The sequence below is a fragment of the Podarcis muralis genome, chromosome 2, assembly GCF_964188315.1.
Source record: "Podarcis muralis chromosome 2, rPodMur119.hap1.1, whole genome shotgun sequence".
NCBI classification, from domain to species: Eukaryota; Metazoa; Chordata; class Lepidosauria; order Squamata; family Lacertidae; genus Podarcis; species Podarcis muralis.
This window is the reverse complement of record NC_135656.1, coordinates 116269364-116287186: the sequence shown is the minus strand read 5'-3', so window position 1 is coordinate 116287186 and position 17823 is coordinate 116269364. Positions and strand designations below refer to the sequence as shown.

The 17823-nt window shown below is 49.0% G+C and overlaps 1 protein-coding gene across 1 annotated transcript; it reads right to left on the bottom strand.

Moving 5' to 3' along the window:
- Window positions 1-315: 315 nt before the first annotated feature.
- On the bottom strand, window positions 316-17536 carry LOC144326137 (zinc finger protein RFP-like). The gene is made up of 6 exons (XM_077922310.1): window positions 17111-17536; window positions 8376-8471; window positions 6690-6920; window positions 3356-3378; window positions 2741-2859; window positions 316-1358 (listed from the first exon to the last, which is right to left on the bottom strand). The coding sequence occupies exons 1-6, from the start codon at window positions 17534-17536 to the stop codon at window positions 823-825; spliced, it is 1431 nt and encodes a 476-aa protein (XP_077778436.1). The 3' UTR covers window positions 316-822.
- Between the last annotated feature and the right edge of the window lie 287 nt (window positions 17537-17823).

Here is a 17823-nt window from a genome sequence, read left to right as displayed (position 1 = left end):
CGGGCGGCAGCGAAGCCCCCGCTGTCCCGGGGCGATTTTAAAATGCTGGCGGGCGGCAGCGAAGCCTCCGCTGTCCCGGGGCGATTTTAAAATGCTGGCGGGCGGCAGCAAAGTCTCCGCTGTCCCGGGGGCTTTTAAATGCTGGGGGTCGGCAGCGAAGGCTTCGCTGTCGCCCGCCAGCATTTTAAGATCACCCCGGGACAGCGGAGAAGTCTCCGCTGTCCCGGGAAGGCAGGCGGGGGGGAGCAAAGACCTTTGCCCCCCGCCGGCCTTCAGAAGAGGTCCAGGACCTCTTCTGAAGGCTGGCGGTGGGCGAAAGTCTTTGCTCCCGACCGCCAGCATTTTAAAAGAGGTCCCCGGAGATTTCCCTATGGGCTTTCTTCTTGCAAAGCAAGCCCATAGGGAAATTCGTCTGGCGAAGCACCTCGAAAAACGGAAAACTCTTTCTTCTTGCGAGTTTTCCGTCTTGCGAGGCATTCGTCTTGCGAGGTACCACTGTAATCCGCACTCCCACAACACATTTAAAAGGGCATTGGGTGCCAATCAGCCAAAGGCTTGTTTGAAGATAAATTCAGTGAATTCCTATTGAGGTATTATTTATTGGAACTCGTATAGTGTTACTGTCTGCTGCCAAGGGAATGGCGGGGGAGGGGAGTCTACAATTTTTGTCTCTTTTGCTGCTTCTGCAGATCATTACTGGAATGAATTCTCTCAAAGGGCAACCCAAAAACTGCTATTGTGAGGTAAATGTTGGTTTTTATACTTGTCATTCCGGTCTGGAAAGAAACTCCCAACTGGGCCTGAGAGGCAGATTTAGTCTCCTCAGGAGATCCTGAGGTGGGTTTTATAATTTCCCCACAGGTAAAAAATAGGGAGGAGGGTCTCTCCAGAGAACGAGGCTCCTGAGAACGTGTAGAGTTCGGCTCCTGAGTCAGCGTCAGATAAAGACACACGTCCCCCTTCATAGTCCAGAGTCACCCGGATCCTCCTGGGCTCCTCACTCAGGGACAGAGAAGAGGGAAAAGGAGATGAGTAGGCCCAGTACTTCCCTCCCAACTTCCCCACAGCCCAGGTCCCTCTCTCAGGACAGAAGTCGAAAAAGCTTAAGGAGAAGCCGCCCTTTCTCTCCACAGACTTCCTGGCGACCCCCAAAGCCCAATATTCCCCACTTTCCACAGTGACTTCCCAGAAATGTCTGCCTGCTGTGAATCCCTCACGTCCCAACACACAATGCCGCTTGTTGAATCTCTCAGGATTATCAGGCAGGGCTTGAGGTTTGCCTCCCCATCTCACGCTTTTCCAATCCTCGGACAGGATGAGTTTGGGATGGGCTGTGTCTGGATCCAGAGTGACATTTGCTGTTTGGGAGAAGATGAGGGAAAGAGAAGATTAGGCAGAGTCAGAGACTGACATCGTGATCCAAGAAACACCCCAAGAACCAGATTCCCTCTCAGATATCGCATCCAGGATTTGGACATTCCTCTCCTTCATCAGAATGAAGGGGAGTGAAGAGAGGAGAGGAGAGAAATTCCCCTCCTCTGACACTCTCTGTGTAAAATTGGGCCTTCAAGGCTTCAGAGGTTTGGGGAATGAGAATTAAGAGAACAGCTATGGGCCCTTTGTGCCCTCAAGTTGATGAACTTGGAGAACTGTTATAAAGGAGATATAATGAAATTCAGTTAGAGGGGATCCGAGGAAGTCAGTCATCAATGTGATGAAAGTTGGATATTTGAAGAAATAATCTTTTTATTTTCTTTTTTTCTCTTGTGCGTTTAGTCTATTGTAGTGTGGTGTGTTTTCCCCCTCTCTTTGTTGTGTATTTTGTTATGTTATTTTTGTGATAAATGTTGAAAAGCAATAAAAAAATTTGAAGGGAAAAAATGGTTAGAGTTGGGGAGAGCGTTAGAGCAGACCCACCAGGAGATGGATCAGGTCTTTGTTCTACGGCTGGGATCCAAGCCTGAGGAGGAGGCAAAGGGAGGAACAGGGTGTTTCAAAATGCCCTATTTTACTGAGATCCTCCAAAAGGGCCACCCCAGATTGGGGAGATGGGTGACAAAATGAATAAGTTCTGCATAACTGTAAAAAGGGACGCGGGTGGCGCTGTGGGTAAAAGCCTTAGCGCCTAGGGCTTGCCGATCGAAAGGTCGGCGGTTCGAATCCCCGCAGCGGGGTAAGCTCCCGTTGCTCGGTCCCAGCGCCTGCCAACCTAGCAGTTCGAAAGCACCCCTGGGTGCAAGTAGATAAATAGGGACCGCTTTGGCGGGAAGGTAAACGGCGTTTCTGTGTGCTGCGCTGGCTCGCCAGATGCAGCTTTGTCACGCTGGCCACGTGACCCGGAAGTGTCTGCGGACAGCGCTGGCCCCCGGCCTCTTGAGTGAGATGGGCGCACAACCCTAGAGTCTGGCAAGACTCGCCCGGACGGGCAGGGGTACCTTTATCTTTACCTTTAACTGTAAACAGACACACATTAGGCAGAAAATAATGGTCTTGTAAGACACTTTGGTTCATCCTCTCTTTGCGGTAGCCACCATTTCTCTCCTCCGACCCCCCATGCACCAGAGTGACAATGTTTATGGGGCATCCCGGGGGAAATTAAATGATGGCTGCAGCAACACGAAGGCAAGCATCACGGGGGATACCCCTGTCTGCAGCAGGAACAAAACAAAATACAATGCAATGCTCAGTTCTGGACTAATAAACCGCCCCGCATAAAATCCTTACAGCCATTTTTCATTACCTTTGAATTGCTTCCTAACACGTTCCAAGAGAGGGCTTATATCACAGAATTCCGAGATCCTCTTCTTCAGCTCTGGAGGGAAATCCAGTGTCTTCTCCAATTTCTCTCGTTTCTCATACCTGGTGAAAAGAAAAACAATGTTAGTCCATTCATAGAATCATACAGCGGAATCTGACTTTGAGCGTCATTTAGTCAAACCCCCTGCAATTCAGGAATCTCAACTAAAATATCCAATGACAAGTGGCCATCCAACCTCTGCTTTAAAACCTTCAATGAAGGACAGCCCATGACTTCCAGAGGGAGTCCTTCCGCTGTCAGAAAGCTCTTTCTGACGTTGAGTTGGAATCTTATTCCTTACAACGTGTATCCATTGGTTCAAATCCTACTCTACTGAGCAGGAGAAAACAAGCTTGCTCCACCTTCCATGCAACAGCCCTTAAGGGTCCTACAAAGCAAGAGAGAGATCTGATGCTTACCTATCAAATGCTGTAGGGTGTGGAGCCTTACAGCCTCTCCTACAGCAGACCCCTGAGGGCCAGGTTTTATGTACTGGGGTCCTGGACCTTTTCTGACCTCACAGAGTGATGCTAATGGAAATGAGCAGGAGCCACTTACCTCTGCAAGGTGCTTCTCACATCCTAGAGGGGAAAAAGAGGACACAAATCATTGCACACCACAGGCCACACTAGAAAGACCCTTCAAACCCTGGAGTGGATACGCCTGGCTCTCTGATGTCAGTCTGCCTCGCACACACCAAAGTTTTGGGTAGGAATGGCTGAATCAGTCAGTTTTGGTTTTCTCAGTTTTTAATTTTTCAGTCTTAAGTTCAGTTATTCACATTTCCACATTCATCAGCAATATAGTGTGAACTTTCTCCTTTTATGTGCATTTCCCCCCTAATAATAATTTTATAAAGCAATTTTCTATAATTTGATTAATTGCTGCACATATTACTTGGCTGGAGAACTGCACTGAAAAATCCAGAGAATTGCAAATGTTGATGGGTGGCTGTGATTCAGTCTGCTTCTTGAGCACAAAGGGCAAATGAGACAGATTCATCTTTAAGTGTGGACTCAGTGGAATCCCCTCCCATACCTGGTTTTCAGTTTTAACTTCTTAATGTGCATCCAGTTTTGTGTGCTAAAAAACTCCCTCCTAACACACATTTCATTGTGCCGTTCAGACATCAGTAGGCCTTCTAGGACACTGTGCCAAATAGAAAAACCCCCAATTTCAGCCAAAGCAAGTTTACTGCACAGAAAAATTCTACTTCCTGTGAATAAGTGTTTTTTGTTGCCAGGTATTTGTGTTCTGTCAAGTGCACTTCATTTGACACTCTCTTCTCCCTTGCCATGTACTTGAAAATCATATCTGAGTGTAGAATTTCCCCCCTGACAGTGCATTATGGTTAAAGTGAGGGCCACCTGTTTTCTTAGTTTCCCATGGAGGAAATCTTCACAAGCTAATTTTATTCATTCATTATGTTTCTATCCCATCCAGGGTAGCCTTGACTCAATAGCCAAAGAGGAGCCATTTAAAGAGTGCAAAGTGACCTGCTAAGCTGAATGGAAAATAATATAGTACAACCAACTTTCGGGGTTGGTGTGTTGTGCGACAAGCACACAGAGTGCAATGAGACTGAGTGTTTTTGGCGGGGAGGCTCAGTTAATTTCATTGTACACAGGTTGTACATTGACAATAAAGGTACATTGACAATAAAGGTATATTTACTCTAGAAAGCTAGAGAGTTCCAGAAAGACATCTACTTCTGCTTCATTGACTATGTAAAAGCCTTTGACTGTGTCGACCACAGCAAACTATGGCAAGTTCTTAAAGAAATGGGAGTGCCTGATCACCTCATCTGTCTCCTGAGAAATCTCTATGTGGGACAAGAAGCTACAGTTAGAACTGGATATGGAACAACTGATTGGTTCAAAATTGGGAAACGAGTAAGACAAGGCTGTGTTTTGTCTCCCTGCTTATTTAATTTATATGCAGAATACATCATGCGAAAGGCTGGGCTGGATGAATCCCAAGCTGGAATTAAGATTGCCGGAAGAAATATCAACAACCTCAGATATGCAGATGACACAACCTTGATGGCAGAAAGTGAGGAGGAATTAAAGAACCTTTTAATGAGGGTGAAAGAGGAGAGCGCAAAATATGGTCTGAAGCTCAACATCAAAAAAACGAAGATCATGGCCACTGGTCCCATCACCTCCTGGCAAATAGAAGGGGAAGAAATGGAGGCAGTGAGAGATTTTACTTTCTTGGGCTCCATCATCACTGCAGATGGTGACAGCAGCCACAAAATTAAAAGACGCCTGCTTCTTGGGAGAAGGGCAATGACAGGCCTAGACAGCATCTTGAGAAGTAGAGACGTCACCTTGCCAACAAAGATCCGCATAGTTAAAGCCATGGTTTTCCCAGTAGTGATGTATGGAAGTGAGAGCTGGACCATAAAGAAGGCTGATCGCCGAAGAATTGATGCTTTTGAATTATGGTGCTGGAGAAGACTCTTGAGAGTCCCATGGACGGCAAGAAGATCAAATGCATCCATTCTTAAGGAAATCAGACCTGAGTGCTCACTGGAAGGACAGATCGTGAAGCTGAGGCTCCAGTACTTTGGCCACCTCATGAGAAGAGAAGACTCCTTGGAGAAGACCCTGATGCTGGGAAAGATGGAGGGCACAAAGAGAAGGGGGCGACAGAGGATGAGATGGTTGGATGGTGTTTTCGAGGTTACCAGCATGAGTTTGACCAAACTGCGGGAGGCAGTGGAGGACAGAGGTGCCTGGCGTGCTCTGGTCCAGGGGGTCACGAAGAGTCGGACACGACTAAACGACTAAACAACAACAACAAATATGGCCATTAAACCTTCTGTGCAGGAGAACTAAAAATAAGCCTCTGCTTTACTCACTGAGATATGCTGAGCCACAAACACAACTCAGACATTCAAGTCCCAAGACTGTGCCCCATTTGATGGCACATTCCACATAACTCTCTGCTTTGCTCATTGGTCAGTGTGACTGAGCACCATTTTGGGCAAGCCTGCAGGCCTGGTGAATCTGCCCAGAAGATTGAGAGTAGGGTGTGTGTGTGTGTGTTTGTGCGTGTGTGCATGCGTGTGTGTGAGAGAGAGAGAGAGAGAATAAATAGACATGTACCCTTGGCAGGTGATGTGTCCAAAAAATGTACATTCTATGGTAAAGTATGCATAAAATGAATTTCTGAATGCAAATAGCATAGAAGAATGAAGGGGAGGAATTACAGAAGATTGCTTTGAAAAAATATATCTATTGGGAGAAATTGCACGCCTGGTGAAGATGATCAGCCCAGAAGCTGAGGAGTGGAATAAAAGAGAAGTTTGGAAAAGAGAAGGGGTCATGACTGAAGTAGACCTCAATGCCTGTCTGGAGGACAGAATTTTTTAATCTGTTTGAGATCAATAGACATGCTGACAAGACTTTAGTTGAGTCAATATGATATACTAGCGTGAAGGAGCTGCAAAATCTGTTACTCCAAGGGCTATTAGCGCTAGGTGACATTTGTGAGTATCTCTGTACACTTGGCTTCACATCAGCCGCTAAAGCAATGGAAAACTGTTTCTGTGGGTGGTTGTGCCATGACCCACCATTTACCATTTCAAAACTGACTCTGAGTGAGAGAAGGTGGGGCAAAGGGAAAAGGACTAAGGAGAATGCAGAAAATCTGGGGTGTCATTCTGGAGAGAGAAATCTTTAGCAAAGAACAGAACACCACATTCTGCTCTATTAACACTGAATAAGCATCTCCAGTCTTAGGGGAATAAGCCATACCAGTTCTCTTAGTTGCTCATGTACTGTACATGAGAAACCTGCCTAGAAGCCCCATAAGCTGAGCCCCATAATGATTTGCAGACAGCCTTGCCCTGGCGTGGAGCTTTGGGCTGTTCCTGCCACGGTCTTACGTGCAGGAGTTCACTCGCGGACTTCTGGCGCTTTTCCTCCATTTCCCGGACGATACTTTCAAGAGAGGAGAGATTTCTGGAGAGTGTGGCCAGGTGCTCATCCCTTCTTCTTGCAATCTCCTTCTCTGTCTCTTCTATCTCATTCAGCAGTTGTTTTTCTTTTCCTTCCAGAAACTGGCGCAGTTGTCTGAACTTCTCTGCTGTCTTCTGCCTTTCAGTTTCTGTTAATTTCTGCAAGAAGCAGGTAGAAAGAGGAAATGAGGAGTCTGGAATACTGTCAAGTCTTTAGAACGTCACAAGGAGCGACATGAGAACTCCACAAGGAGGCCCTTCTAACTTTCCTTAGACATAAAATTGGCTGCCAGTGGCAAAAGAAGCTCTCGTCTTCAGACATTAAAGTAAAAGGGATGCCCACTGCAATGCCCTTTCTGCTGCCATCCAGTTTGCCTAAAACAAGTAGCTTTTTTCTAGCCATGGAGGTTCCTTGCACATTTTTGGACCTGGCATAATTACTGTTCTAAAATATTCAGGGAGCCTCCATGGACATTAAACACTCCTTACTTTTAGACCTACTCACTTCGACAAGTAGGAAGGCAACAGAAACATAGGAGGAGGGCAAAGCTGGCCTGCTCATCACCAATTCTTAGGATGGCCTGAGTTTCCTAATGTTGAACAAGAGTACCTTTCAACATTTTTATGGTAAATCAGGATGACACAACTAATTTATGCTCAGTAGAGCTGGGCTGCCTCAGAGGGAAGAAATTCAATTCTGCTTGCATTCAAAGGTGAACTTACCTCATAACCACTTTCGGGCAGAGAGGAATGCAGACTAAAATACAGTGGTACCTCGGTTAAGAACAGTCCTGTTTACGAACGATTCAATTTATCAACTCCACAAAACCGGAAGTAGTGTCCCGGTTTGCAAACTTTACCTCGGCCTAAGAACGGAATCCGAATGGTGAAAGGGCACTGGCGGCAGGAGGCCTCATTAGGGAAAGCGCACCTCGGTTTAAGAATGCTTTCGTTGTAAGAACGGACTTCCGGAACTGATTAAGTTCGTAAACCAAGGTACCACTGTACAGCAATCCTCTGAAATAAACATTCCTCTGAATTTCACAGTGTTGCCCTAGTCAGGTGATGTGTACAAAAAACAAACATTCTAATGTAAAGTATGCATAAAATGCATTTATGAATGAAATTAACATAGAAGTATAAAAGGGGAAATGACAGAAGGTTGTTTTGATATATTGTTTAATATATAATATATTAGGGGAAATGCATTAGATGATAGATAGATAGATGATAGATAGATAGATAGATAGATAGATAGATAGATAGATAGATAGATAGATAGATATAGATAGATGATAGATAGATAGATAGATAGATAGATAGATAGATAGATAGATAGAGATAGATGATAGATGATGATAGATAGATAGATAGATAGATAGATAGATAGATAGATAGATAGATAGATGATATAGATAGATGATAGAAAGATAGATATACAGATAGAGATATATGGGAAAATTCACACTAAAAGCTGATGAATTTTCATGAGGACTTTCCCCCCTCTTAATCACATGCCACTGTGGAAAAATGAGAGACAGGGAGACGCTGGAATTGACAGATTTCTCCATCCATTCTCAGTCCTGACTCCCTAGTAATAAGAGTGGCACTTACAAGGAGGTCTTTGCATTCCTTGTCCAGGGCTGCTTGATAGGCCATAATTTTCTCTCTCTCTTTCCTCAGAATCTCCAGGCAGCTACAGATCTCTCCCTAAAGAGGAAACAAAATCTCAGGTTTGACAGAGACAGAGAGCGTGTGTGTGTGCCTGGGATTTTCTAGTTTGTTTTCTTATTTCATTTGTTCGTTTTATTTGCGAAGGTTAATTGAAACTGTTGGGGAAAGAGTGTTTTGTATATCTGAATTTGACACGTAAGAAATGAAATCATACCAAACAACACAGAAATGTTCGGGGTCTTCCTTGCCCTCAGAAATTCCTAGTTTATGAATATAAGTGTGGTGGGATGATGAGCTGCTTGTGCGTAAAATGCAAGTCCCTCAGAGTTTGATCAGGTTTTCAAACCTCTGCCTGTGACGGAGCCCCTCCGGCATGGCTGCGTCAATCGCTAGTAGAATCCGAAAGTGGTTGCTTTCGGAAACGTTTCCAACATAAAAGCTCTTTCACGGAAACACGTCTTCTGGACTCTCTGCGTGACAGTTTCCGGCGAGGCGTGGGTGTCCCTATAGGAGGTCCTGAGACCTCTCCACTGTTTTCGCTGGAAACGTCTCTGAGCCACCCCTCCGACTCACTTTCCCTGGAAGTTCCTGCTCGCCCCCTACTGGTTCCCTCTTCAGCTGCTCCGTCTCTTTCAACCTGAGGGAGCCTTTGCACCTCCTGTCCTTCCGATGGCAGTTCCCTGACATCCACCTCCCCTCCAGGGCCCCCTTCACCCCCTCCCGTCTCCTCCCCTCCGGGCTGGGAGGAAGTAAAACCCCTGAAAGAACCTTCCTCATCGTCCGAAGTTTCGAACACTTCCCTCCACCTGCTACTGTCCCTCGTCTCTCGATACTCCTCGTCTTCGGAGTCTATTCCCTCTTCCAACTCCGACTCCGTGAATCCTTCCATTTCCTGTTCCTCGTCGGTGGTGCCGAAGTACTCCCTCCTAAACCTTTCTACCGGCTGTGGTTTCCTAGGGAATCTTTGGTGGAACGTTTCTGTTAAAACCTCGTCATTGACCTCCCCTGCAGTCACCCAGGTGTTTTCTGACTCCGGTTCCCCTTCCCACGCCACCAAATACTCTACCTGATTTCCCTTCCACCTGGAATCGAGGATTTCCGCTACATGGTTGCTGCGTTCCCTCTCTTCCAAGGCTGGTCCCCTGACGTGCTCCCCTTCACGTCCCCCCCTGTATGGTGACAGTAACGACCTGTGGAACACTGGGTGCAATTTCATGTGGTTGGGTAACCGGAGTTTGAAAGCCACCGGGTTGACCTGCTGAATGACCTCAAAGGGTCCCAATCTTCTGGGCCTCAATTTCTTACAACCCCCTTTGAACGGCAACCCTTGGGTTGACAGCCACACTTGATCCCCCACCCTTATGGTTTCACCTTCCCTTCTGTTCTTGTCTGCCTGCTTCTTATATTGTGCCTTGGCCCTTTCTAAGTTGAGCTGGAGCTGATGATGGATCGCTTCCATCTCTTCTACAAAATGTTCAGCCGCTGGAACGCTCCATCTCTCCCCTCCCTCCCCTGGAAATGCCCTGGGGTGACACCCGTAATTAGCCAAAAAGGGGCTCATCCCTGTGGACACATTCTCCGCATTATTGTAGGCAAATTCTGCCAGCGCCAACTTTTCGACCCAATCGTTCTCTCTGTCATTGACATAACACCTCAGATATTGTTGAAGAATGCCATTTGCTCTTTCCGCCTGCCCGTTGGTTTCAGGGTGCCGGGCCGTTGAAAAATTGACTTCCACGTGCAGCAAGCTCATGAGCTTCCTCCAGAACCTGGAAGTAAATTGTTTGCCGCGGTCTGAGATCACCCTCAAGGGAGCCCCGTGCAACCTAAAGATGTGTTCTACAAACAACTTCGCTGTTTCTTCCGCTGTGACTGCATGTGAGCATGCTACAAAGTGGCACATCTTTGTTAACAGGTCTACTACTACCATGATGGCTGTCTTCCCCTTGGACTTCGGCAGATCCGTCATAAAATCTATTGATACCGCTTCCCAAGGCCGTTCTGGTGTGGGTAATGGTTCTAATAACCCTGCCGGCGCCCGTCTTTCCCCTTTGGCTCGCTGACATTGGTCACACCCTCTTACATACTCCCTTACATCTTCCCTCACCTTGGGCCACCAGAATTCCCTGGTAACCAACCACATGGTCTTGTGTTGCCCAAAATGTCCCGCCGTGGGGCTATCGTGCAACTGCTTGAGTACTCTCCCCCTCAATTCACCTTCGGGTATATACAGTGCCCCTTTGTAATACAATGCCCCATTTCTTTCCTCAAAACCTTCGGGGCTCTCGCCCTCCCCCCTGAGTCCTCTGAGCTTATCCTGGGCATATTCATCATTTTCCGTTTCCTCTACCAGTTCTCGTTGCCCCACCAGCGCCGCCCCACACACCCAGCGGTCCTCAGGGATGACATGTCTCTCTTCAATCGCCCCCTCCCCCTCCCAATACTCTGGTTTGCGTGAGAGAGCGTCCGCCCTGACGTTTTCTGGACCTGGCACATAACAAATTTCAAAGTTGAATTTAGAGAATTCCTGTGCCCATCTCACTTGTCGTTGGTTGAGCACTCGAGCTGTTCTCCAATACTCTAAATTCTTGTGGTCGGTGCACACTTGCACCTTGTGTTGTGCCCCAATTAATAAATGTCTCCACCTCCGGAACGCTTCGTGAATGGCAAGTAGTTCCCTGTCATACACCGTGTAGTTCCTCTCGGATTTATTCAGCTTCCGCGAGAAGAAGGCACACGGTCTCCACTCTGACATACTCCTCCCCGGTTGAAGAAGTACCGCCCCTACCGCCCGGTCGGACGCATCGGTTTCCACTCTCATGGGTTTTCGTAAATCCACATGCAGAAGTTGTTCTTCCGAGGCGAAAGCCCTTTTCAGTTCTTCAAATGCTCGCTCCGCCTCCGCCGTCCAAACAAATTTCTTCTTGCTGCTGAGGCAGTCGGTGATGGGCGCCGTCAAGTGGGCAAAGTTCTTGATGAACTTCCGATAAAAGTTCCCAAACCCCAAGAATCTTTGCACATCCTTCTTGGTCTTCGGTGTCTTCCATTCCAGTACCGCTTGGACCTTGCCTGGATCCATGGCCAATCCCTTGTCTGACAAGCGGTACCCCAGGAATTCCACCTCCTTGGTATGAAACTGGCACTTCTCCAGTTTCACCCACAGCTGGTTGGCTTGCAGCCTGCCCAACACTTCTCGAACGTCCCTCACATGCTGCTCCTCATCCTCCGAATACACCAACACGTCGTCTAAAAAGGCCACACAGTTCTTGTAGAGCAAAGGCCCCAGAACGTGGTTAATAAACGCTTGAAAGCACGCGGAGCCTCCTTGTAGACCGAAGGGCATAACGAGGTATTCAAAGGCTCCCAAAGGGGTGAACATGGTGGTCTTCCATTCATCTCCCTTCCTTATGCGTATCAGATTGTACGCCCCCCGCAGGTCCAGCTTTGTAAAAATCTTTCCCTTCCTTACCCTGGTCAAAATGTCATCAATTCGGGGCATAGGGAAAGCCAGGGGTTCCGACACTGCATTCAAGGCCCTGAAGTCACACACAAGTCTCGGCTTATCTGTGTTTTTTTTGTCCACAAAAAACACTGGGCTGCCCCCCACCGCTCGGGACTCTCTGATGAAACCTCGCTTCAGGTTTTTGTCAATGAACTCCCTCAGCTCCTGCATCTCCCTGTCGGACATGGCGTACAGCTTGCCCACTGGGAGTTGGGCCCCAGGGAGTAGGTTGATTTGACAGTCAAAGGGTCTATGCGGCGGCAGTTTGTCTGCTTCCCTTTCGCTGAATACGTTGCTCAGATCTGCGTATTGCGGGGGCACCTTCCCTCTGCCCATTACTTCCATCCCGGCTAGGGTGACTCTGTCTCCACCCTGAACCTTCCCCTGCTTGCAGTGTTCTAGGCAATGCGCTGACCCAAAGGAGACCACCCTCTGATGCCAGCCCACTAGCGGATCGTGTAGCGCCAGCCAGCTCATCCCCAAGATGATGGGAGCTCCTCCCAAGGTGGCCACATTAAACGCTATCCGTTCGGTGTGCCTTGCCACCCTCATTATCATCGGGACAGTCTGTTGGCTAACTTCTCCTCCCAACAGCTCTCTGCCATCAATCGTGGTCACCTGCAAGGGATTACTTAAAGGGATGGTCTGTATCTGGTGCTCAGCTGCAAACTCCTTACTCATAAAATTACAGGAGCTGCCTGAATCCAAAAGCGCCTTGACCTGTAGGGGGTGTCCATTTGGCAGCTCTAGTGACACTTCTATCACTAAAGCAGGTCTGGGTGGTTCTGGCGTGGGCACTTTCACTGCTCTTTGGCCTGGCTGCTGTGCCCCGACGGTGGCAGCCAGGCGTTGGCTTTTACTTGCTCCTTGTTTTCCTCCTCCCTTTCCCCCACAGCTCCTGCCATCCCTTGCCATTCCTTTCTTTGTGGGCAGACTCTGGCAAAGTGCCCTGGCTGTTGGCAGAGATAACATTTCTTGGCGCTCTTTCCCTCCTTCTTCCGCCCTTCACTGGGATTTGAAACTGCGCGCGCCCGCGCTGTTCCAACTTCCATCGGCTCTGCCGGCGGGAAAGGTGGCTCTGGAATGTCCGGAATGCGCAGTTCCCTCCAACGTTCTCCTTTCCCTTCCCGCCTTTCCAAAGCTCTCGCTTCCTGGCGCGCTCCTATGGCCAGCGCGGATTTGGTCAGCTGGTCCATAGACTCCGCCCTTGGCCCCCGGGAAAGTTCATCTTTAACGGCCGAAGAAAGCCCCTCTTCAAAAAGCATTTGGATGGGTTCCGCCGATAGGTCCCACCCCAATTTATGAATCAGCATAGTAAACTCAGTCCAGTACTCACGGACAGATCGGCTCCCCTGTTTGCAAGCCATTAACTGCCTTCGTACCACCCCCTGCTCAATGTCACTGGAAAACATCAGGTCCATGGCACGAAAAAACTTCCTCGTGTCCTTTAGTATCTCATTATTCACTGCCATCAGGGGTCGAACCCAATCCTTCGCCCCCCCTTCGAGATGGCCAATTACAAAAGCCACTCGCGATTCCTCGTCGGGGAAGTCATCATACTGCAGGTTGAGAGCGTATTGCATCTCAGTTCTAAAGGCATGATAGTTTCTGGGATCTCCCCCGAATTTCTGCACCAATCCTGGCACCTTTCTGGCTATCGAGGTGGTTTTCTCCTTTCCCTTTTCTGCATCCTGAGCCCTCCTCTCCTCAAGCCTCGCCGTTTGCATGGCCAGCTGGATCTCCAACGCCCTGTACCTTTCTTCCAGGCTTGGACCTCCTCCAGCTGCTCCTGCTCCTCCGGTTCCGGCTGGGTCGCTCATGATGCCGCTGCTTGCACAAGCTGGCTTTCAGTGACTTTTCGGATTGCTGTGGTGGGATGATGAGCTGCTTGTGCGTAAAATGCAAGTCCCTCAGAGTTTGATCAGGTTTTCAAACCTCTGCCTGTGACGGAGCCCCTCCGGCATGGCTGCGTCAATCGCTAGTAGAATCCGAAAGTGGTTGCTTTCGGAAACGTTTCCAACATAAAAGCTCTTTCACGGAAACACGTCTTCTGGACTCTCTGCGTGACAGTTTCCGGCGAGGCGTGGGTGTCCCTATAGGAGGTCCTGAGACCTCTCCACTGTTTTCGCTGGAAACGTCTCTGAGCCACCCCTCCGACTCACTTTCCCTGGAAGTTCCTGCTCGCCCCCTACTGGTTCCCTCTTCAGCTGCTCCGTCTCTTTCAACCTGAGGGAGCCTTTGCACCTCCTGTCCTTCCGATGGCAGTTCCCTGACAATAAGCATATGTGAGCACATTGATACAACAACTACCAATTAATTGTGGGGCTAGCTTGACTGCCAAGATAGCGTTTGCAGAGCTTCTAAAACAGCTCAGCTTTGGTCCAACACACTGGACCAAAAGCAAAATTTAAGCAAAATAAGCATGTCCTTAGGGCATCAAGGGAAGGGGGGCACAGAAATTTTCCATTGCCGGATTTACCAGGGACCATATTTGCCAGATTCACTTACATTACACACACATATAATTATACACCCTATAATCATTATACACCTTAAGACGCCAGACAAAAATGTCCCTCTTAACCAGGCCTTTGGCTGAATGATATCCAGTGCCTTTTAAAATGTGTTGGGGAGGGGGGTATTATTGGGTTGATATTGTTTTTTTCTTTATTATGCATTTTGTGTTTCTATATTGCGATTTTATGTTGTGAAGCACCCCAAGACTTGCGGGTATAGGGCAGTATACAAATAATATTAAGTAGTAGCAGTAGTAGTAGTAGTAGTAGTTGTTGTTTAGTCGTTTAGTCGTGTCTGACTCTTCGTGACCCTATGGACCAGAGCATGCCAGGCACTCCTGCCTTCCACTGCCTCCCGCAGTTTGGTCAAACTCATGTTCATAGCTTTGAGAACACTGTCCAACCATCTCGTCCTCTGTCGTCCCCTTCTCCTTGTGATCTTTCCCAACATCAGGGTCTTTTCCAGGGAGTCTTCTCATGAGGTGGCCAAAGTATTGGAGCCTCAGCTTCTGGATCTGTCCTTCCAGTGAGCACTCAGGGCTGATTTCCTTCAGAATGGAGAGGTTTGATCTTCTTGCAGTCCCTGGGACTCTTAAGAGTCTCCTTCATGGATCACTGCCTTGCTGTGGCGAAGGGGCTTGAAAAACACAGAGAAGCTATGAACTATGCCGAGCAGGGCACCCAAAATAGACAGCTCATAGTGGAGAGTTTTGACCAAACGTGATCCACCTGGAGGAGGAACCGGCAAGCCACTCCAGTATCCCTGCCAAGAAAACTCCATGGACAAAGACAACAGTAGCAGTAGTAGTAGTAGTAATAGAGAGTAATGTTATACATTAATCTTGGGAATACAACAGTATTAGAGTCTGGTAACTGGTAAACTGCCACTCAGCCCACTGAGGCTCATATCATTTTTCTTATTTGGTCGTGTCAGCTGTTCAGTCATCCACTGAGAGTGAGTGCAGTAGCGCTTAGTACAGCACTTACAGATTTGGGGGGGGGGTATTATTGTTTATATTTTGAATTAGATATATATGGGACCCTTTTTTTAAAAAAAGTGCTGAGGGCATCTAAAGGTCTTCAGCCCTGAATGTGGGGAGATCCACAGGGCCTCCACCCTTCCTGGGACCTACTGCACAAGCTCCCACAGCACCTCCAGAAAAAGAAACTGCTGCCCCACTGCTGAAGAATACACTGTCAACAGGCACCTAGGGGGGCAGATCCTGGCGGTCCGTCCCACCAGCTGAGCCCATGTTGTCAGCTGCTTAAAGGTAAAGGGACCCCTGACCATTAGGTCCAGTCGCGGATGACTCTGGGGTTGCGGCACTCATCTCGCTTTACTGGCCAAGGGAGCCGGTGTTTGTCATGTGGCCAGCATTACTAAGCCACTTCTGGCGAACCAGAGCAGCGCACGGAAACGCCATTTACCTTCCCGCTGGAGCAGTACCTATTTATCTACTTGCACTTTGACGTGCTTTCAAACTGCTAGGTTGGCAGGAGCAGGGACCGGACAATGGGAGCTCACCCTGTCACGGGGATTCAAACCACCGACCTTCTGATTGGCAAGCCCTAGGCTCTGTGGTTTAACCCCTGTCAGGGCACTAAAGTGGCTTCCTGCCAGCTGCAGAAGACATGGACCTACATGGAATTAAAATGTGTAATGTTTTTATTATGTAAACCAGTGTTTCCCAACCGGTGTTCCGCGGCACACTAGTGTGCCGCGAGACGTTGCCTGGTGTGCCGTGGGAGGGAGGCGGGCGAGGCGGGCGGCGAGAGGCGGGGCGGCGGCGAGGATCCGCGTCGAGCCGGGGGCGGCTCCGCGGTGGTGGTGCCGAGGTTTCTCTCTCCATTCTCCCCTCACACACACACACACAGGAAATAACACAGGATCAGCTGACAGGACCCGGCCAATGGGGCGGCGGCGGGGCAGCGCGCGCAAAAGGGAGGAGCGCGAGACAGCGGACGAGGAGGAGGCCGGCATGTCCGGGCAGCAGCAGCAACAACAGCAGCAGCAACTCCCGGCGATGGCTCCTCAAGCCCCGGGCAACCCTACTCCCTCACCGGCCTCGGCCGCCCTCCTGCTCCACCCGCCGCCGCCTCCCCCGCCGCCGCCCCCTCCTCCGCCCGCTATCGCCGCCACCACCACAACAGCCGCCGCCGCCTCAGCTGGGCCCATGCCTGCCGGGAGCGGCGGCGGCAGCAGCAGCAGCAGCGCCCCGGCGCCCTTCCCTCCCGGCGTGACGCTGCGCGCTGACGTCACGGGGCTGTAATGGTGATGTGCCTCGAGATTTTTTTCATCAAACAAGTGTGTCTTTGCCCAAAAAAGGTTGGGAAACACTGATGTAAACAGGAGGCTTGGGGCCTTGTATGTGTGTGTGTTTGTTGATCCTTTCTCAACCTGCCATTGTCCCAACACAAATCTGCAGTTTTCATTTCAAAGGGAGCTCCCTTTGGCACCTGGCAGGGAGAGGAATAATTGAACTCCTTCTATCCTCCCAACCCAAGCTTCTCCTTGGTTGCTATTTACATAATAAACAAGCATTTAGATCATGTTCAGGCAATTATTGCCATGCCTAGTTCAGACCTAAGAGTTGCAGAAAACCTCCCAAGAACATTCCACAGTTATTTCTCCCCCTCAAGATCCAGGGATCTCCTACCTTGTATTCCTCAAAAGCCTCCTTCAGAGGAATCACCTCGTGATGTTTGTGCTCCTTTGATCTGTCACACACCACGCAAATGGGGGCTTCATCTTTCTTGCAAAAGAGTTTCAGGGGCTCCTGGTGCTCCTCGCAGACTCCTCCTTTTCTTTCTTCTTCTTTCCCTCCTTCATCTCTGAGATTCTTGATTAATTCTACGAAGTTTATCAGTTGCCGATTGGAGATGAGGCTCCTTCTCTGGACTGTTTCTCTGCACTGAGGACAGGAAGCCTCTGCCTCCGATTCCCCCCAGCACTGGATCAGGCAGGACCGGCAGAAGTTGTGCCCACACTCTGGAATGGTCACTGGATCCTTGAAATACTCCAGGCAGATGGAGCAAGTGGCTTCATCACGGAGACTCTGGACGGGATCCCCAGCAGCAGCCATGGCTCCCTCACGCCAAGGAGAAAGCAAACTTTCACTTTCTTTTTCTCTTGTTGTTCGCTGCCTGCAGAGGGCAGTATGTAAATTCTTTTATGAATAAATAGTCAAGTAAATCATTGGAATTGTGGAGGAGCAGCCTCTGCTTCTCTAAAAGACACCTCCTCGAGGGAAGAGCTGTGTATCAGCTGTGTATCAGCTCCCCCCCCCCCCCCCCGCCTGGGCATCTTCGGCCCCTGCTCAGCTCCAGGGTCTGGGCTGGGGCTGGGGCTGGGGCAGAGTGGTATTCTAGT